Source organism: Furipterus horrens, unplaced genomic scaffold, assembly GCF_987537825.1.
Source record: "Furipterus horrens unplaced genomic scaffold, mFurHor1.1.pri manual_scaffold_8, whole genome shotgun sequence".
NCBI classification, from domain to species: domain Eukaryota; kingdom Metazoa; phylum Chordata; class Mammalia; order Chiroptera; family Furipteridae; genus Furipterus; species Furipterus horrens.
In genome coordinates, this window is record NW_028327178.1 from 92,047,149 (window position 1) to 92,069,278 (window position 22,130).

The 22,130-nt window shown below is 39.9% G+C and overlaps 1 protein-coding gene and 1 long non-coding RNA gene across 2 annotated transcripts in view; one reads left to right on the top strand and one right to left on the bottom strand.

Moving 5' to 3' along the window:
- PIGU (phosphatidylinositol glycan anchor biosynthesis class U) overlaps positions 1-22,130 on the bottom strand; it is a 91,502-nt gene that overhangs the window by 34,834 nt on the left and 34,538 nt on the right. Inside the window, exons 5-7 of the mRNA XM_090286268.1 lie at positions 21,160-21,269; positions 18,862-18,962; positions 260-357 (exon numbers count right to left, since the gene is read on the bottom strand). Of these exons, the coding sequence (XP_090142394.1) occupies positions 260-357; positions 18,862-18,962; positions 21,160-21,269 (309 nt within the window). The remainder of the gene's footprint in view (positions 1-259; positions 358-18,861; positions 18,963-21,159; positions 21,270-22,130) is intronic.
- LOC150003462 (uncharacterized) overlaps positions 14,658-22,130 on the top strand; it is a 30,104-nt gene continuing 22,631 nt past the window's right edge. The window contains exon 1 of the long non-coding RNA XR_016512769.1: positions 14,658-14,704. This is a non-coding gene — a long non-coding RNA (uncharacterized LOC150003462). The remainder of the gene's footprint in view (positions 14,705-22,130) is intronic.

The window sequence follows — 22,130 nt, forward strand, 5'->3', positions numbered from 1 at the left end:
GATCCCAACTAAGGTATACAAAACGAAATGCACTTATACATTTGTGATGACATGCATAATTAGAGCTCAGTAATCATTAGGTCCACTTTGTTTAAAGTTAGTCAAGTTTCTTTGTATTTTTAAGTAGAAGCAGGTAATTGTGAATTTGGGACCTAGTCCCATTGCCTTGATTGAGCCATGCCCTTCTTCCCCTCAAGCAGAGGCCAGGCCATGTATTAAATGTCACTTGAGTGCTGGCTTCTGACCAGCAAGTGCTTACCTGGAGGAGATAAAGGAGTCCTGGGACAAACAAGGTGAGTGGATACAGAGACTGGTATGTTGCTAAGGCAAGAAAAATAGCACTGAGGAAGGCACTACCTGTAAAAAGAAAGAAATGTGTGGCATAATCCAGCCTCATCAACCAGGATTAGATTCAAAGGGCCCCCCAAACAAGAAACTTCCCATAACTTTTCAAATAATCACCTGCCAAACATTTCCTGATACACAAGGTGCTATGGAAACTCACACAGAGAGCCTCTTGGCTTGAATTCCGATGAAAGGAAAACAAGGAAGTCAAAACCATTTACCTTTAGTAACCTGAGATACCACAGGAATATTTCTTGTAACATTTTCAGACACAGGAAGATTTTACAAAACTTCAGCCCAAAGGTGAATAAAGGGATCAAGTCTATGAACATCCATGTCCTATTTACATTACCAATTGATTAAGCCTACAATTACTGCTTACTGTATTCAGAGCTGTGAAACCTATACCTTTGGATGTTCTAACACCCCATCACTATTTTTATTTTTAATTTTGAGAGTACATTTATTAAAGCTGGGGACAGTGAAGCAAAGGAAGGGCTTAGGACAGAAGCAACAGGAGAGAACCTAGGCGGGGCTGCTTTGGCTCCGCTAGAGCTGTCATAGGAAAGAAGTGAGCCTTGTGGGGCTGCGTGGACTCACTGAGAAGTAAAAGTCATGGTGACAGAAGTGGGCCAAGGCAGGGCTGCTTTTAGCTCACTGAAAAGTCAGAGAAAAGAGGGTCTTGGAGACAGGTTCTGGGGGTTAGTCTGGGACGAGCTGCCGCTGACTGCTGCACCCCTGGTTGCAAGTCTTGGGGGGACCCCTAGAGTTTAGAGGAAAGAGAGCAAAAGTACAGGCCCAAGAAAAGGAGGGGTGCAAGTGTGCTCCAAGGAAAGCACATCTCATCACTATTTTTATATCACCCTTCCTTCTGTACTATCTTCAGGACATGTGGTTATTATTTTTTCCAAATTTCATCAATTTTATTAATGATGTTCTCATTCCCTACATAAAATAGGTCACTATGGAATCATTAAACATGGTGTTATAAAAAATTTTCTCCAGTGCACTCCCTCCCTTTTCCTTTCACATGAATTTCCTTGGACAGGAATAAAAAATCAAAGTGGAGAGGACTTCTGGCCAAGATGGAGGCCTAGACAGACACACTGCATCTCCCTCCACAACTAAGAAGGAATACAACTACCTCAAAACTAGAGACAACCAGAAGTTCCAGGAAATCAAGCTGCATGGAAGTCCAGCAAACAAAGAAATAAAGAAGAAATACTCATCCAGACAGATTCTCATTCCAGTATAATGAATGTGAGGGTGAGGAAACAATGAACATTTGTGATATTGGACATCTTGTTGACCTTAGTCGAAGTTGCAGGATTTCAGTCCATTAATATAAAAGGAAGGAACTGTGACATGTCTTGTGCATTGAAGGCTATTGAGCAAATTATCCATTACTAGTCCACCTCATTCTGAGATAGAGAACTCCTTGCTTATTCCCTCTACGTATTTACATGCCTAAATTGGGACCACTCACAAAATGCTTGTTTGTTCATAGGGAAGTTTTCTTAAAGACAAAAATGTAAAACAAGCAAAATATCAAATCAGCATATTAAAAATTAGAAACACTCTGATGATGCTTTAGCAGAGAATAAAGTGAAGTTTTAATAAAATGAAATTCAATGCCAAAAAAAAAAAATTGCAATGACATGGAAAAATGTTTATAATCATATTAAATGAAGGTTATAAAAGATATATACTATGATTTCTTTTTTAAAATGCATAAACAATTTTATTAACCAATGTTATCCCAATAAATTCAATAAAAATTAAAAAAAATTTTTTAAATTAAAAAAACTACATGAATAAACACATTTTTTAAAAAGGCCAGGCCACAAAGTTCACAGATTATCTTTGTGTTGTAGAATTATGAATAATTTTTCATATTTTTGCTTCTCTGTATTTTCTAAACTTTCTATAATGAACATGCTTTGCTTTTCTCATAAGAAAAAAACTGATTTCTTTTTTTTCAAAAAACAAATAGCGATTCCCTTTTAGATGGTTTAAAACAACAGAGTACCCTAAAGCCAAGGCTAGAGAAGGCTAGTTTACAACCGAAGTTTCAAAGTAGCCTAGAAATCAGTAGAGTGTAATTGATGGTCCAAGGCTAGTGTCCTATAATGACAATGTTTCATAAAATGACAGTATCCACGGTCACTCTTATTAGTGTGGGGTCAACTGTTCACTGAAAATAACAGGCGTCCTCTCAACGGTACTTCCTAAAAGGAGAAATTAGTTACTCCAGTCTGTCCAAGTAGTTCCACCCTCTTCCAACCAAGCTCCAGAGACAAACAGAAGGATTTTTTGCCCACCAAAGTGGTTGCAAGTCTTGGGGGGACCCTTAGACTTTAGGAGAAAGAGAACAAAGGTACAGGCCCAAGAAAAGGAGGGGTGCGGGTGTGCTCCAAGGAAAGCACATCCCATCACTATCTTTATATGTACTTGAAACATCTAAGAGCCATCTTGGAAGAGTGAGGGTTATAAATGTGACCACTTCATGGGAGAGGGGGTGAAAAGAAAAGAACTTTGAGTGTTCCATCCCTTAAACCAAGGAAACTCACCAGCTAGAAACAATTCCTGATTGAAAGGAAGTGGAAGGCAGGCAGAGAAAGGAGGAAGCTGGAAGTAGAAGACGAAGGACAGACTTCTATGGGGTGGGCTGTCTTACCATGTTAATTAGTGCCAGGCATGATATCCTATATCCGAGGTACTTGTAAATATAACCACACAAGGACAGAATCACGCCCAGCAAAGCTGTGCCACCAGCAGAGGCCCCCAGACACCTGTTCAGCCACAGACACCTACAACTAGATCCAGGTCAACTCTGAGAGCAGTGGTGTTCAGGAGCCCAACAACTAGGATAGGTTCAGGATCCCTTGACTTGGCCAATAATCTGAATGACATTCTGTGGGAAACTGGCTAAGAGCAGGAAAAACACTGGAAAAAACTTTTTAATTAAACATGCTTTCTACAGAGATTGGGAGAGAAGAGGCTCATGTGTCTGTTACCACCGGAGAGAGGCTAATGTTCCAACTGCATCCATTCTCTCAAATGTGGTGAAAACGAACACATGAGTTTCACCTCTCTCCCCCAGAAGACACCAGAGAGTGAATAAACACAGCCACCTCCTGCCCTAATTGCCTACAATCAGTAACCACTTGTTGGGAGCAGCTGATTATAAGGCCCTAGAGAAAAGAAAGGGCTCATAGCCTAAAACAGAATGGACTGGTGAATTTTAGAATACATGCTCCCAAGATCAGAAAGAAGCAGTCTTCCTTCCTTGAAAGAAATTAGGAAAGAAAAATCTGTTCCTTCTGCTCTTCTCTCTGCCAGTAAGTGACATCAACACAACCCAGACACCCCAGCTATCCCCCACCCCTCCAGGCCCACACTCCTCCCACCAGCCACCATGCCCTGCAGATCCACCTCTGGAACATCACTGCATCCTCTCTTCCCAGTTGTCAGCAGCCCCTTCTCCTCAAAGGTCTTCCCAACCTCCTCCCATCTAGTCCATCCTCCACAGAAGCAGAGAAAGATTCTTCCAAAACACAGTTTAAATTGTGACAAGCCCTGTTGAAAGACTTCTGATGGTTCCATTTCATCTATCGGATTAAATCCGAACACTAACAGCAAACAAGACCAAACCCCTTCACTCTCTTGAGTTAATTTCTCCAGCGTCACCTCTTACCACTCTCCTACACATACCCTGTCCTCCAGCTACACTGGACCACACCTCAGTTTCTAAAAACATCATGCCCTTGCTTTCTTCTGTGTTCTCTGCCTATTCCTTCTACCTAAGGTGTCCTTCCCTGACCTCATTCTAATAGAGAACCTAACCTTCGGAGGCCAGTTGAAATGTCACTTCCTCTATGAGGCCTAAGCAGAGATGATAATAATGGTGATTATAGCTAATATTTACTGATCACTTATTAGGTGCCAGGCACCTACCTATCCTCTACATCCAGAACAGTGCCTGACTAAAAAAAAAAGCTCTGAGTAAACATCACGACAACCTTGTGAAAGTTCTAAAAAAGATTTTATTTATTTTTAGAGAGAGGGTAGGGGAGGGAGGAAGAGAGGGGAAAAACATCAATGTGTGCTTGCCTCTTGCATGCCCCCAACCAGGGACCTGGCCTGCAACCCAGGCATGTGCCCTGACTGGGAATTGAACCAGCAACCATTTGGTTCGCAGGCTGGCCCTCAACCCACTGAGCCATACCAATCAGGGCAAAGCTCTGTTTTTCTACCCATTTTTATTCCACCCATTTTACAGGTGAAGAACCCAAGGTACAGAAACAGAAAGGGTAAGTCACTATCACTTTAAGTAATGGAATCACTCAGCTAATTCCAGTGCCCGTTCTCTTAATTCATTCAACACTCTCATTCAATACTGATCGTATCTTATAATAATTTGCTAATGTTTATCTCTTTCCCCATTTGTGAGTGTCACAAGGGCAAAAAACCTCTTTTAACTGAATCTCCAGCACCTAGCACGGCACCTGGCACATGAATGAATGAATGAATGAATGAAGTCATCCAATAATAGAAATTAAATCCTTTTAAAAATGTAAGCATATTAAAGAAAACCAATGTTCTTTTTTTAAATGAAATTAAATTGACATATAACATTATATTAGTTTCAGGGATACAACATAATGTTTAATATTTTGTATCTGCTAAATGATCACTACAGTAAGTCTAACTGAAACCAATGTTCTTGAGGAAGGAAAATTAATGGGTAATGAAACATGGGCAAAGCACCAAAGAAATTTGACTCCTGCATAAAACAGAGACTGCAGAATGGCAGTGGAGAACTTGCTGTGGCCGGGGGCCGGGCGCAGAAACGTGGCACTGCCTGGTGTGTGGGATGCTGGGCAGGTGTGCATGGGGCACATGAACAGTCTGAGCAAAAGTGAGGCAAAGTATGGAGGCACATAAGAGACTCACCCAGGGTCACTATGTTTTGAAAAATGGGTTAGGAAGGAAGAAGGAGGGTGATATGTGCTTGAAGTAAAAGCTGACTTGAAGTATTTTAGACAAACTGTGCAATAAGCAAACATGTCTGAGGTGCCTGCTTTATGCCAAGCCTGTGCTTGGTGCCAGGGAGACTGGTGACTCAGACAGGCTCTGTCCTCAGGGAGCTCCCAGGAAACAATGACAAATACAGGAGGAAAGTATGAAGGAAGTATACCTAGCCCATCAGGGAAAGCTGATACCTTGTCGGGAGCAGCTGACTATAAGGCCCTAGAGAAAAGAAAGGGCTCATAGCCTAAAACAGAATGGATGAAATGGAACCATCAGAAGTCTTTCTAGAGGGCTTGCCACAATTTAAACTGTGTTTTGGAAGAATCCTTCTGTTCTGAGTTTTGAACAACGAGTAGGTGAAGCCAGCAGTCCAAGGGAACAGCATTTGCATAGGCAGGAAGGCAAGAGAGAAAATGGTGTGCTAAGGATGGAAGGGTGCAGACTGGAATTAGCTCAGCATAGAAAGAACAGGGTGAGAACTGGGAGGAGTAACTGCAAGAGGGGGCAAAAGGGGCTCTTGTGGATGCTGATAACATTCTGTTTCTTAATCTGAGTGCCGGTTATATGTCATCTTGTGCAAATTCATTTAACTGTACACTAATGAATTGTACTTTTCTATATATGAGGGGGGACCCAAAGAATCTGGCATTTATTTATAAAAAGCTGTGTATTTATTCTCACATGTTTAAACTTCAGTCACCATCAAAGTACTCTCCATTTGATGCATACATCTATAAGACTTTTTTCCACTGCTCAGAACAGTTTTTGAACTCATTGCTTTTGATGCTTTTTAGTGCTCCTATCGTTTTTTGTTTCACCTCTTCCACATGGGCAAATGTTTCCCTTTGAGGATATTTTAAAATCAGGGAAACAAAAAAAAGTCACTCGGGGTGAGATTGGGTGAATAAGGGAGGGTGGGACACCGGGGTCATGCCATTTTTGGTTAAAAACTGCTGAGTACTCAGTGCTGTGTGGGCAGGTGTGCTCGTAAATCACCCATCATAAAATGGACAACACACTTCATAAGTCTTCAAAAAAAAAAAAAATCAGTAAAGCCAAACACAGCCTCTCACAACAACGCCACCTGGTACACTGATACAGATGGGTTCCTAGAACACTCACCTAGTGGGGGAAGCCTGTACTACAAGGGCCCACCCTCCAGAAGATAATTCCATTTTGGGGGGCGGGGACCCCTCGTATATGTTACATTTCAATAAAAAGTTAATATCTAAAAAATCTCATCCCCTTACATCTGTCAGAATGGCTATCACCAATAAATCAACAAACAACAAGTGTTGGAAAGCATGTGGAGAAAAGGAACCCTAATGCACTGTTAGTGGGTATGCAGACTGGTGCAGCCACTGTGGAAAGCAGTATGCAGTTACCTCAAAAATTTAAAAATGGAATTGCCTTATGATCCAGTGATTCCACTTTGGGGAATATACCCAAAGAAACCAGGAACACTAATTTAAAAGGATATATGTACCCTTATGTTCACTGTAGCGTTATCTACAATTGCCAAGATTTGGAAGCAGCCCAAGTGCCCATCAGTAGATGAGTGGATAAAAAGCTGTGGTACATTTACGGAAGGGAATACTACTCAGCCATAGAAAGAAGGAAATTTTACACTTTGTGACAGCATGGATGGACCTGGAGAACATTATGCTAAGGGAAATAAGCCAGTCGGAAAAAGACAAATATCATATAAATTCACTCATATGTGGAACCTAATGAACAAAACAACCTAACAGGCAAAACAGAGACAGACTCATAAATAGAGAGTAGGCTGACAGCTGTCGGGGTGGGGTGGCTGAGGGGTGGGTAGAGGGACTAAAGCAAAAAATAAAGAAAAAAGAGAAAGAAATCATGGACACGGATAACAGCGTGGTGACTGTGGGGGCGTGGAGGGGAGTTAAGTGGTGACAGACCGAGGCTTGACTTGGGGTGGTGAGCACTCAATATAGTCTACAGATGATGTGTTGTAGAATTGGGCACCTGAAACCTGTAAAAATTTTTTATAAACACACTTTATTCATTTATTCTTTTCAATGTTCATCATCTTTTTTAAAAAAAGATTTATTTTTAGAGGGGAAGGGTGGGATAGGGAGAGAAACATCAGTGTGTGGTTGCCTCTCACATGCCCCCAACTGGGGACCTGGCATGCAACCCAGGCATGTGCCCCGACTGGGAACTGAACCGGCGACCCTTGATTAGCAGACCAGCACTCAATCCACTGAGCCACACCAGCCAGGACTGAAACCTGTATAATTTTGTTAACCAGTGTCAGGAAAAAAAATATCTCAACAAGCAGGTAGGTAGGCGTCGGATCACTGAGCTTAGCTTGCACAAGTCATCTAAAAACTTCTACCTATAGGCTAAGACAGGACATCTGAAATAATGCCTGAAATGGCAGCCTCTTCTGGGCAAGAGCTAGGGCATCCTACCTATCTAACCAGGGGACTGTGAATTATACCAAAAAAAAAAAAGAAAGAAAGAAAGAAAAACAAATCAACTGTTTCCCTGCTAGTACAGATACTTAAGACACTAAATTTTCTGTACAAGTCCTAGTCTTTGGCCTTATATAGGAGTATTAAACTAAATCAGTCAAATGTATAAGTACACTGGCTACAGTATCAGGGAATTCCATTATTTACCTAAGCTAGCTTTGAATAAGTTTTCCAACTCCCTATTTGTGTCAGGGTGGGGGCCAAAACAAGCCTCAGCAAGACCTGAGGTAATACTCTGCGCTCCCAGGGACTGCACCTTGAAGGGATCTGGGGCAGGGTGGGTGGCGCAGCTGCAGGACAGAGCAGGAATGTAGGCTAGATGGAGCTCTGGGGGCTGGCTCAGTATATGGACTTCAAGTGGAGGGAGCAGAGACTGGGTCATAGACAGTGACCAGTACCAGGACAGTCAGCGGACAGACTGGAATATGGTCAAAAGAGCTAAGGTGCCACTGGACATTCAGAAGACGAAGTTGCACCAGGACCTGAGCAACAAGCAAGATTGCCGGAAAGGAAGAAGTGACGACGGGGCTTGGTCCAGTGTGTGACATTCCTTTACAAGTGTGCTCTTTTAACAGGGCAGGATCTCCCAGAGTTGTCCATTCAGATCAGTGATGATGATAATTTATCCAGTATGTACTCTGTTCCAACCAGGACTGTAAGCACTTTACATTTAGTCCTTCCAGTAAGTCCATGAAGCAGGTACTATTACTATCCCCATTTTACAGAAAAGGAAACTGAAGAACAGAGAGGTTATATGCCCAGGGTTATAAAACTAGTTTATAATATTAATAGGGTTTGAACCCAGCCTCATTCCAGACCCCACAGTCTTACACTGCATCCTTATGCTACCTTTTTCTTTTTTAAAAGATCTTATTTATTTTTAGAGAAAGGGAGAAAAACATGGATTGGTTGCCTCTTGCACATACCCCAGCCAGACAGAACCCACAACCCAGGCATGTGCCCGGACCAGGAATTGAGCTGGTGACCCTTTCTTTGCGGGATGATGCCCAAACAACTGAGCCACGATGGTCAGGGTACTATGCTACCTTCTTGATCTCAATCTTGCTGTACCATAAAAATCACAATAAGCAGAGCAAGTATTTGTTGAGAAGGTTCTGCTAGGAAGCATGTTCAGCATGTTATAGTTCTCACTTATTCCGCCTCTAATCCAGGAGGCAGATATTATCTCTGTAATCAAACTGAAGGTCTTAAGGCTGTGTGATTTGCCTGGAGCTAAAGAGCTGGTAATTAGAGCAGGTTTTGGAGCTGGGTTCAGGTGATAAACCTACCGTAGGCTGCTTCATCCTCAGGTCCCTGGCTCCTCTATGACTCTTCATGGGAAGGGCCTTAACCTAGAGGAGCAATTTTCAACCAGTGTGCCACAAGAATTTTTAAAACATGCAATAGTGTGACTATTTAGTCAGGGGCACTGACTTCTTTTCCCAACACAACTATAGCTGTCAGGTGTGTCTTCAACCATATATGTGTGTCAAATAACAGAGTTGCATCTTATTAGTTGTTTGGGCATCATTCCACAAAGTGAAAGGTCGCTGGTTTGATTCCTGGTCAGGGAACATGCCTGGGTTACAGGTTCTGTCCCCGGTCAAGGCACATATCAGAAGCAACCACTCGATGTTTCTCTCCCTCTTTCTCCCTCCCTTCCTCTCTCTCTCTAAATATAAATCAATAAAATCTTAAAAAATAAAATAAAAAGTCACTTTGGAGCAAAAAGGATAGGTAATTACTATTAATATTTTTGTAAATCAATTAAAATTATACCTATTTTTTGTCAGATCAACAAAAAGTATAATATAGATTTGTTGGTGTGCTACAGAATTTTAGTAATTGGTTTATGTGTGTCTTGAGATGAAAAAGGAACCTTAGACGGAAATGATGGATGCGATCATCAGGCCTCAGGATCATCACTCCGCCATTGTTCTTCCAGGGCTGGGCTCCAGGAAGAAAACCTCTCATTTTAACCTCCTCCCGTGCTCCCCAGGAGGCTCAGGAATACTATCAATCCTGAGGGAGCTTTCAAAAAGGAGGATACTGGTCCTGGCTGTGTAGCTCAGTTGATTGGAGCATCATCAATACGCCAAGGTTGTGGGTTATGCAAGACACAACCAATGAACTGCATAAACAAGTGGAACAACAAATCGATGTCTCTCTTTCCTTCTCTCTCAATCTCCCACTACCTCTCTCTGAAATCAAAAAATTAAAAAAATAAATAAAAAGGAGGATATTATTTGTTTTTTAAAGATTTTATTTATTTTTAGAGATAGGGTAAGAGGGAGAAAGAGAGGAAGAGAAACACGGATGTGAGGAAAAAACATCGATCAGTTGCCTCTCACTATACGCCCCAACGGGGGACTGAACCCGCAACCTAGGCATGTGCCCCAACCAGGAATCAATCAAGTGACCTTTCACTTTGCAGAATGACACCAAACCAACTGAACCACACTGATCAGGGCAAGGAGGATATTATTAAAAGTAACAACAAGCACCACCATTTACTGGGCACTGAGCACAGGCCCCCACACCATGCTAAGTGTTTTATATGCATTTACATTCTCATTCATTCTTTACATTTACTCCATGCAGTAGGGACTGTTTCCACCCCCATGTTATAGATAAGGAAATGGAGGCCAAAAGAGTTAAGTGACTGGGTCAAGGTGATACAACCAGGAAATGGTGGAGCTGGGACTGGCTACCTGATCTGTCTGACATCAAAGCAGCCTGAGCTCTTAATCACGCTGGACTGCCTCTGATACTACTGATCCTTCTTTCTCCTTGGGAAGCAGGTCTTGTCACACAGGCCTCTTTCAGTGCAATAAGAAAGACTGGAAGTGTCCTTAGTGGCAAACCTCACATTTCTAGTCTGGAACATTTCACTGCTGACAAATACCAACAGTGAACACAAGGAGTACCTATTAACATCTATCTGTTTTCCTCTTTTAAGCCTAATGAAGTCTACTTCACAGGATGGAGTATTTTCATGAGATCACTGAGAGGCAGAGTAACCTAGAACGAAGCTCCACCCTCTGAGATGAAACTGAAGCTGCTCTACTAAACTAACATCAACCCTGCCCACAGACCTGCGTTTCCCAGCCAACACTCCAACAAGGACATCACAATATAATGGCCTGAGCCTTGTCCTGGCCCATGTGTTTCAGTGTGTCCCAGTCAACCCGAGGCTGCCACAAAAGCAGCCAAAGGAGAGCAAGAAGGAGGAGTCAAGAAGACTGAGTAAATGAGGACACTCTTCATGGGGCATCTGCTCCACTGCAATGTGGGAAGAGAGTTGTGAAGTATACTACCACTGTTCCTGTCTTTATTTTTAATTATGTGCTTGTTGAAGAAACTTTGGGAAAAAACAGATATGAAAGAGAAATAAAAACTACCCATGAAGTCACTGTACAGAAACAAGCTACTCTTTTGGACTCTATTTTCTATCTATTTTTGTTGCACTTTACATAGTTGAGATAATATTTTATTAAAATACACAATTTTGTATTGTTTTTAAAAATAAATGTATTCTCACATAATTTACAATTATTTTTAAAATTCATGTGCATGGGCACACTGTCTTTTATTTAACTATATGAACAAATCATGTTTTAGTTAGCCATTCCTCTCTCTATTTTGAAGTATTTTCCAATTTTTCCAGTCATCAAAAATAATGCTGCATTTAATGATAAAGCTTTGTTTGTATTTCTGCATTCCTTTAGAATAGATTCTTCAAAAGTGTAATTAATAAATCAAAAGTACAATCATTTTAAAACTACTGCCAAACTGCTTCCCAAGTAAACAAATTTATGTCACCTTGCCTTGTGGAAGAATGCCTATTTGATAGCGCCTTTGCCAGCTTTGAAAATTACCTTCTAAAATCTTTGCCAACTTGAAAGAGGTAAAAAAAAAAAAAAAGCCACTTTGTTATTTCAATTTGTTTTTCTTTATTAAATATCTTTGGAGTTGAATATGTTTTCATATTTTTCAGTCATTTATATTCCTTCTTTTGTGAATTCTCCTTTAAATAGTGAGTTATACCTTTATTAATTTTAAGTATGTGGTACAAATGTGAAATGTAAAAATATGACTTGCAGGTTTTATAAATTAACTAACCTCCTCTATATATTGTTAGTAGGAATTACTACCAATATAGTCAATATATAGTCAAAGAGTTAAGAGTAGTTCAGAGACCTAACTAAAATGGAATTCTCTAAATATTTTAACAGATTAGAAATGTTATTTGTGATGGTCTCTACAGCTGCCAACAATGGAAAATAACAAATGTCCAGCAAAAGGGAAGGCCTGGGACCCTAAAACAAATACACTGGAGGAACAGAGTAGAGGTAGGGAGGGGTGATAAAAGACTTGTACCTCTCATTTTATGTTTGAATATCTTTTATTCTTTTTTTAAATTGTTTATGTAATTACGGTTGTTCCCGCTTTTTCTCCCTTTCCTCACCTCCAGCCCCACCCTCCCCCCTAAGTCAATCTCCCTATCATTGTCTGTGTCCATGGGTTGTGCATAAATGTTCTGTGGTTATTCCCTTCATCTTTCACCCGTCCCCCGACTCCCCTGTGGCCACTGTCAGTATGTTCTATGTATTTATGCTTCTGTTTCTAATTTTGTTCATTAGTTTATTTTGTTCATTAGATTCCACATATAAGTGAGATCATGTGGTATTTGTTTTTCACGGACTTGAATATCTTTTATTCTTACCTAGTACTTGAACTACTCCTAAAATTTTTTAAAATTAAATTTAGATTGAAAATAACTGACAAAATATGACTAATGTCACACATGATTTATATGAAATAAGTGATAAAAGTAAAACAAAAATGTCTATAGATTCATTAGACAGGGATACGGAGTGACACAACAAAAAATATCTTTTTTGTTTCCTGGGATCAAAAACAATAGGGCTGCAAAAAAGATACATATAACATTTATAAATACTTTGTCTCCCCCAAATAAAACCTTCCCATTGACTTAAAAGGTCACATAAAAGATGTTTTTTAAATGGCATAATTTACATTTTTGTGAGACTCATTAAATGCAACTTCAGAGGGCATGTCTTTAGTTTTTCTATTTTTGTGCTCGGCTATTTTAAAGGTGACATTTCCAAAGGCCAGAGCTCAGTCCCTTCTGCCAGGCTACAGCATATAATCCTTATTTTAATGGACACCAGAAACCTTGATAAATGAGTCCACCTGAGTCTGGTGCTCGGAAAACAGGGACTGAGGCACTGAATGTTCAAACAGTAAAGAGTCTTCACTATTGTAGAGTTGTTTCTGACAAAAAGACCACAATCTTCAGAACAAGACAATTCAGGTTATGCAATATTCAGTCATTTTAAGTAACCTGATAATAAGTTAAAACTAAGTGGCCTACCAAAAGACTACCCACAAGCACAACCACTCCAAGAGAAATAATGTCTTGTGAAGACCTAAGTCATTCCCATATGCTGCCCTAGAAAAGGTAAGTAAACTGTAAATAAAAGATTCTATGTAAAACTTTTGATTCTTTATTTCTTGAGTGTGCAAACTATTTAGTAACAGTGTATAAAAATAAGGACTCTCATACATTTCTTATTGGAGTATAAATTGGTAAAACTCTTTAAGGCAATTTAGCAATAAATTTCAGAAATCCTAAAGAAGGACATACCTAGTGACACAATAATTCTATTTCTAGGACTTCATTGTAAGAAAACAACTGAGCTCTGGCTGGGTGGCTCAGCTGGTTGGAGCTTCGTCCCATACACCAAAAGGCTGCAGGTTCCACCCCTGGTCAGCACACATTCCTAGGTTTCGGGATCAGTCCCCAATCAGAGCGTATACAGAAGGCAACAGATAGATGTTTCTCTCTCTTTCTCTCTCTCTCTCCATCTCTCCCTCCCCCTTTTCCCCTTCCTCTCCCTCTAAAATCAATAAACATATCCTCAGGTGAGGATTAAAAAAATAAAGAAAAGAAAATAACTGAACATGGATGTGAAAATTATTGTTAGAAATTAATTTGTAGTATTATTTAAATAGCTAAAAACTGGCAAATGAGCTAAGAATTTAATTAGTAGAAGCTGGTTAAAGAAATTCCACACATTCATCCATATAATGGAACAGCACATAGCCGTTCAAATTGACAGACTAGATGTTTATTGACATACGTGGTAGATTATATTGTTGGCCCTGATTCTCCACCCCTCCCTATGTCCAGGCCCTTTGCCATGTACCTTTGCAGTGCCCTTCCATGTGGGCAGGATGGAAGTCTCCACCCCTGGGCTCAGACATGTGTTATGTTTTGATCAGTAGGATGTTAGCACATGTGATACAAGCAGAAACTTAAAAAGCGCATGCCTGGTTGGGCTTGCTCACAGCTGTGCCTCTGCCACCACTATGACAAGAACATACCTAAATTAGTCCCTGGTCCAGGAGGATGACAGACATGTGGAGAAGAGTTCAGTCTAGATAAGTCAGCTATAGCTAGCCTCCGATGCATAAATGAGCCCTGATGAAACCAACAAACTGCCTAGCCACGTCCAACCTAGGTTAGCTGATTGGTGTTGATTTACAGATGTATCAGCTAATGTTTATCATTGTTTTAAGCCAATGAGTTTTTTTTTTAAATAATTTATTAATTAATTTATTTATTTTTAGAGAAAGGGGAAAGGAGAAAGAGAGGAAGAGAAACATCACTGTGTGGTTGCCTCTCACTCGCACCCACAACGTTCAACCTACTCATGCGCCCTGACTGGGAATCGAAGCAGCAACACTTGGCTCGCAGGCCGACACTCAATCCACTGAGCCACAGCAGCTAGGTAAGCTAATGAGTTTTGAAGTGGTTTGTTAAATAACATTTTTGTGGTGATAGTTAATAGATATAATATTTAAAAGTCTGAAAGAGAAATGCAGGGGGAAATCTGGAGATGTATACTCCCACAGCTAATAGGCTTCCAGTTAAAAATGATAGGATTGATCACATGTATCATCTCTCTTTCCAAAAACCTCAATTAAATGGCAATAAAGAAATAAAACTAGTCTGAAACCACAAAGAACAGGAGAGGGGATTATAGCAAAATGAAATTTAATACAGTAGTAGAAACATAGAGCAGGTAGAAGAGGGATAAATGACTGAGCAATGTGGAAGAAATTACAGCTCAGGGGCCTGCAGAGAGGAATACCAGTAAAAACTAGGCCAACTCACTCCACAGAACTTCTGAGAAATTCAGCACCATGAAGACACCAAATACTACGGAAGGTGGAGGTAGGGTACAGAGATGAAAACCAAGCTAAAAATTTATATACAGACCAGGAAGAAGTCCCGGTCTCATCTCAGCTATGTGCAGCCAGGCAACCCCTACATATTCCATCCTTCTAACTTTCTACTCCATCCCCAGAGACTACAGTACTGGAGAATATTAACTAAAGAGGCACAGGTCTACAGTATACTAAACATAGTAATGAGCTGAGGAGAAGTGTGGGCTGAAGAATAATGAGATTACATGAAGTCTGTACATTGAAATCAGCCACCTCCTCTGTTCCTGCTCTCACAACTCAGCAGTTGATCACATGAGCCCCCCAACACTACTGCAACTCCAACTCTGTTACCCTTAGGCAGGAAATTGGGGAGTCCCTCTCTGGAAACACTAAATAGTTTCAGAGAAAAAGAAAACCTATAAATGACATTTAGGGATCCCTTCCACAAAATGATCAGCCCAATGCCCAATCTCCCTACAGTGAGAATGATCCATTGACAAGTCCTGCCCATGCAGACTCTCGAATCAACACGCTAGTGCCTCATTCTTAAACATGAACAGGCAACCAAGGATTACCATAAAAAAGAGAAAATCCTCCCATATGAAAAATAGAGCCCAAAAGAAACAGGAAAATAAAGTGGTGGGGGATGTGACCAGGGAGACAAAAAGACTGTGTTTGGAACAGATGAGACCTGGGGAAAAAAACACTCAAGAGAAATAAGGAAGAATATTGTGGTGATAAAAACAGTAATAGGCTGCTTCAAAAACAAAAACAGAAACAAAAACAAAACAATTGGAGCCCTGGCTGGTGTGGCTCAGTGCACTGAGCGCCAGACTGCAAACCAGAAGGTTGCCAATTTGATTCCTGGTCAGTTCACATGTCTCAGTTGCAGGCCAAGTTCCTAGTTGGGGGCACATGTGGCGCAGCTGATCAATGTTTCTCTCCCTCACTTTCTCCCTAACCACTTCTCTGTCTCTCTAAAAAATAATAAATAAAATCTTTTTAAAAATTGAAGATAAAAATAATAGGTTGCTTAAAAAAAAAATTGGAGACCAAGAAAGAATTTAAAATATAACAGAAAAATAACAAATTCAGTAGAAGAGTTGGAAGATAAAAAAACAAAGAAATCCAGAAAAAGTAAGAGAAAGTAAAAAATATGGAACTATTAATAGAAAATAAAATATGCAAATTAAATCAATCAAGAAAGTCCAATACCTGATAGATGTTCGAAATAAGCAGAGAAAACAGAGAGAATTTTAAAAATAGTACAGAAACACCTTCTAGAACTAAAGGACACTAGTCTCTACATTGACAGGACCTACCAAGGGCCCAGTATAATGAAGAAAGACCTATGTCAAGACATAGCATCATGAAAATTTTTTTAAAAGATTTTGTTTATTTATTTTTAGAAACAGGGGACGGGAGGGAGTAAAGAGAGAGAAACATCAATGTGCAAGAGATACATCAATTGGTTGCCTCTCACATGCCCTCAACTGGGGACCTGGCCCACAGCCCAGGCATGTGCCCTGACTGGGAATCTAACAAGCGACCTTTCGGTTCTCAGGCTGGCGCTCAATCAACTGAGCCACACCAGCCAGGGCAGCATCATGAAATTTCAAAACACTAAGGATAAAAACAGGTTCCTAAATTTTTCAGGAAAAAAACTAGGTTACATATAATGGCATCAAACCGATCAATAACAACCAGAAGTTTAAAAGATAATAAAGCAATGCCTTCAAAATTCTGAAGGAAAAGTGTTTTCAATCTAGAATTCTATACTCTGCCCCAACTATTAATTTCGTATTGAACTAGAACAAAGACATTTTTTTAAGACATAAAATAACTGAAAATATATATTTAACACACCTTTCTTAGAAAGCAAAACAAAGGGGAAAAATATGAATAAAGGAGAGAAGAAATCCAGGAAAAAAGGGCTATAATGCAAGAGAATGATAAAGGGAAGTTCCACTATGACAGCTTTGCACCAGACCCAGACAACAACCAGGACAGATTGGAGCAAGATGGAGGATCCATGAGAAAGGTCTCCAGAAAAATAACGTAACCAACAGGCTATTTGATGTCTTTAATAAGTATTTTTTAAAAATAAGGCCCTGGACACGTAGCACAGTTGGTTAGAGCATTGTCCTGATATGCCAAGTTTGCAGGTTTGATTCCTGGTCAGGACATATACAAGAGTCAACCAATGAATGGATTCATGGAACAATGAATCAATGTTTCTCTCTCTCTTTCTTCCTCTTCCTCTCTCCCTCAAATCAATAAATAAAAAATATAATATAATTAGGCACTTAACAGATCTAAGAAAAGCAACTGGGGAGAAAAACAGTGATTGGTACAAAAAGACTAAACAAAAATAATAAGCAAGCAAAAAGAGAGAGAATTATTGACCCCAGAAAAACGACAAGTTGTACAGGAAAAAAAAGTAATTTTACTTACTATTTTACCCAGCAGTAAATAATACATACAGCATCATAAAATATAGGTACTGACTACCGGTTTAATTAAAATTGTGACATAACCCCTTGAAGAAAATGAGGTAAAGATAAAGTAGAGATATTTGTATAAAAAAGCTAAATCTTTATTTCCCATGAGAATGGAATAATGTCAAGAATTTATACTTCATTAAATAGCAAGATGAAGTCTTATTTAGAAATATGAAAGTAGCCCTGGCCAGGTAGCTCAGTTGGTTAGAGCATTGTCCTGATATGCCAAGATTACAGGTTTGACCCCCAGTCAGGGCACTTACAAAAATCAACTAATGAATGCATAACAAGTCGAACAACAAATTGATGTTTTTCTTTCTCTTGCTAAAATCAATCAATATATATTTTTTTAAATATGGAAGTAAATACTAGCAAAAGTCAGAAGTACATGATTTGAAGAAGTTGAACAACAGGTGAAAAAAGGGAGGTGGAGGGCTGCTATCTCATTATAAGCCTTTCAAATTTTTTGTTTTAAATGATGTTAACAGTAACTTTCTGAATGGTAGAATTTTGAGATATTTTAATCAATTTTTTAATCTAAATTTTCTATAATAATCTTGTATTACTTGTGTAATTTTTTCGTAGGTTTTTTAAAATTTGAATTTATTGGGGTGACACTGGTTAATAAAACCATACAGGTTTCAAGTGTACAACTCTATAACACATCATCTGCATTCTGCATTGTGCGCTCATGACCCAAAGTCAAGTCTCTCTCCGCCACCACTTATTCCCTCTTTGCCCTCTTCTACCTTCCCCACCCAGCCCTTTCCATCTGACAATCACCATACTGTGGTCTGAGTCTGTTTTTTTCCTTAATCCCTTCACCTTTTTCACCCAGCCCTCGACCGCCCTCCTCTCTGACAGCTGTCAGTCTGTTTTATGTCTCTATGAGTCTGTTTCTATTTTGTTTGTTAGTTTATTCTGTTCTTTAGATTCCACAGTGAAATATGGTACTTGTCTTTCTCTGACTGGCTTATTTCACTTAGCATAATGCTCTGCAGGTCCACCCATGCTGTCACAAAAAGTAAGCTTTCCTTCCTTTTTTATGGATAAGTAATATTCCATTATGTAAATGTACCGCAGATTTTTACCCACTCATACCTGAGTAATTTTTTTTAAAAGATTTTTGAGTGTTGCATTATATATTTTTAAAACCCACAGTACATGTGTTACAAAACACTACACAAATCACGGCTTTGTACTTTTTGGGGCCTTACCTTTTATTGTGGTCAAAATGAAGAAAGCAATGAGGGTGTTGTTGATGGCACAGGTAGACTTGGCAACACAAGATAAGACCGTGTAAGGATTTAAGAGATAGCTGGGAAAAAGCACACATATTTGGTATTAGTGATTCTGGTTGGTCAAAGGACCAGGGAGTCTTGGCCACTATAGTTAAAAATATTTACTACAAGCATACTCAAGGGAAGGCAGTTTCTTAGAAATGAGTTCTCCTAAGTAAAAGAGAATGGAGTTGGATTGAGGCCAATGGGTAAAAGGAACTGAACATTACTCCCTATTCTGTAGTATGTGGTCTGTAGAAAACCCTCTTATTTAATCATTACAGAGATGCTGTAAATCAGCAATAACATTATTCCCACTTTGCAGACGAGGAAGCTGGGACTCAGTGCTTAATTAACTTGCCCAAAATTTCACAAGTTAATAAATACATTCAAAATTAGATCTTTCCAGTTCTAAAGCTTATGATCTTTCTACTACTTCAGACTTAAAATGAAAATATTATACAAATTTCCCCACAACCATATATTTTAGGAATGGTTACACCATGAAAAGTACTTTTTACTCAGTCAGGTTCCTAAACTGTGACACAGGCTACCCCCATTCAAGAGGTCAGAGCAGCTTGGATTTAGCCCTCTTGGTAGTCAAGCAGTATCCACCCAGCCAGATCCCAAGGACAGAATAAATTATATGCTGACTTCAACAAGCTAGTTGCCATAGGACTTCACAGAACATCTTGAACTTCCACTGGGAAGGTATTAAGCTGAAATATCCAGTCTTTTCCTGAGATGGAAAGGAATGGACTGAGAAAATGAATTTGAAATGTGGTGAGCAGAAAAATCTTATATACTCATAACAGATTATTACTTTTATTTATTTCTATCTTGCTTCCACAGAAGATCAGAGGCAGCTCAAATAAGAACAGATAATAAAACTTAACAGTAAAATAAAAATCAAAATAAAGAATCAAGACCAGAGAAAACATAAATAAAAAGGAGAAAGTAAAGGCCAGGGAAAGAAGATCCAATAGGTCTTCTACAGCATTGTAATAATCAGTTTCAAATCTGGCCCTGTGTTTCCTGGCAGACAAAGTGAAAAGAGAGACCTGTTACATAATTCTGATTATCAGATAGGAAGAAACATAACAGTGTCTCAGGGAGATTATAATTATTATTTAAAAATAAAGACCTTAAATCCAATACCTCCCAGGGCTGTAAGATTAGCAGTTCTAAAGACAAAGGCCTCGAAATTGTTGGTGGTTTTTTCCAGCAATTACAGATAGGCTTATTACACAACCTTTAAAGAAAGGCTGCTATTACAAAACTACTCTCAGGAGACATATTAGTCCATAAGGGATTCATAATGTTGCTAAACCTCTGGTTCTATTCAGTAGTTCCCAGCAATATTTCTGAAATACATAGATGTGAACTGATACCTCAAAACTGGTGGTAGGAGGGGAGCCATTTCTAAATAGAAGGTGATGTTCAAGAAGCAGCTACAGAGTCAACTATCTGGAATACTGAACAGGAGATTCACACACAAAGCAGAGGGCTGAATAAACTGTCCTCATGAGGCCCCTTCTAATTCTCAAGTTCTAAAGTCATGTTTTTCCATGAGGCAACTTGTCCATCTTGTTTACTGTGCATCCCTAAAACTAGTATAGCACTAATATTCAATGACTATTACAGCTCAGAAATATGAACAGGAATAACCTGAAAGAATTAAATTTACTGGCAGCACTGAGTACTCCTAGAGAATTCTTTTGCAGAGCCTCAGTAAGTTTCACTGTCCCATATGGTCACCTATCTGGGCATCTGGGATGGGTCTCTTTGGAAAGTTACTTCTGTTTTCTGAACTACAAATCGGGAACTAAATTGTACAGTAAGGATAGAAGCTACTCAAAACAACCACCACATAAAGATCAGAATTTATTCAATTTATATATCACAACTGAAGAACTATTTCTTTCTTTCTTTCTTTTTTTTTAAAGAAACAAACAGTGGTTATAAGTAGGCTGGAGCCCAGATCAGCATCGAGTAAAAAAGCATTTGTGAAGGGTTGATTGTGCATGTCTCTGTGTGAGGCTTTGTCCCAACAAGAGACAGAATGGCTCTGTCTCTTTTGTTGGCCAGAACTCCAGTTGTGCAACAGAACTACAGCACATACTTGATGACTAAGACTGCAAACCTCCAAAAATATAACAAACAACATGAGAAAGTCTCATCAGATTTTCCTCGCATCTGTTGGCACTGAGCCCTGTTCTGTCAGGGAATACTTACAAAAGGGCCACTTTCAGAGGGATGTAACGCATTTCCATAGGCGTTCGGATGAGTTCGGCCACATCTGGGGCATATTGGTCTAGTTCAAGGAGGAGTTTCTGCTTTTTAAACTGGGATGGGGGGGGGGGGCGACAAAACATATGAAACAAATTACTTCCCACTGCCTTTAGGATGAAGACGAAAGTCTTTCCATGACCCACATGGCCCACCTCTCCAGGCTCATCTCACACCCACTCCCCACACTTCTCACTTTCTGGGTTCAAACATCATGAACATGCCACACCCCCTCCTGCTCCCAGGCCTGTACATTTAATCTGGAACAACCTCTTCTCTTCCCCTAGTGAACTCCCTCCCACATAGCCTTTACATCCCAGTAAAACAATCACCTCCGCAGGAGAGCACACTCACCCCCAACCCTGACTAGGTAAAATCTCCCCATTATACACATTCTTTTATAGCACTGTTCAGTTATAACTTTTTTGTTATCCTCACCTGAGGATGTATTTATTGATTTTAGAGAGGGAAAAGGAGAGGGGAAAGAAGAGAGGGAGGGAGGGAGGAGGAGGGAGGAAGAGGGAGGGGGGGAAGGAGAGGGGGGGCGAGGGAGAGAGGGAGAGAAATATCAATCAGTTGCCTCCCATACATACACCAATTGCCTTCCGTACATGCCCCAACCAAGGATCAAACCCCCAACCTAGGTATATGACCTGACTGGGGATCGAAACTGCAACCCTTTTGGTGTAGGGACACAGCCATGGCACAGTTATAACCTTTTTATTTATTTCTGTGACTGACTAATATGTGTCTCCCTCACTAGACTATGAGTTCCACGAGGGCAGGGACCATGTTTATTGCCAATACCTGGCACAGTGAGCAAACAATACCTGTTGAATGGCTACATGAATGACGAGGTGGCAGAGCAAAGTTCTTAGCCATTTTGAAGAGTGATTATCAGTGGCCTAAGGACTCTG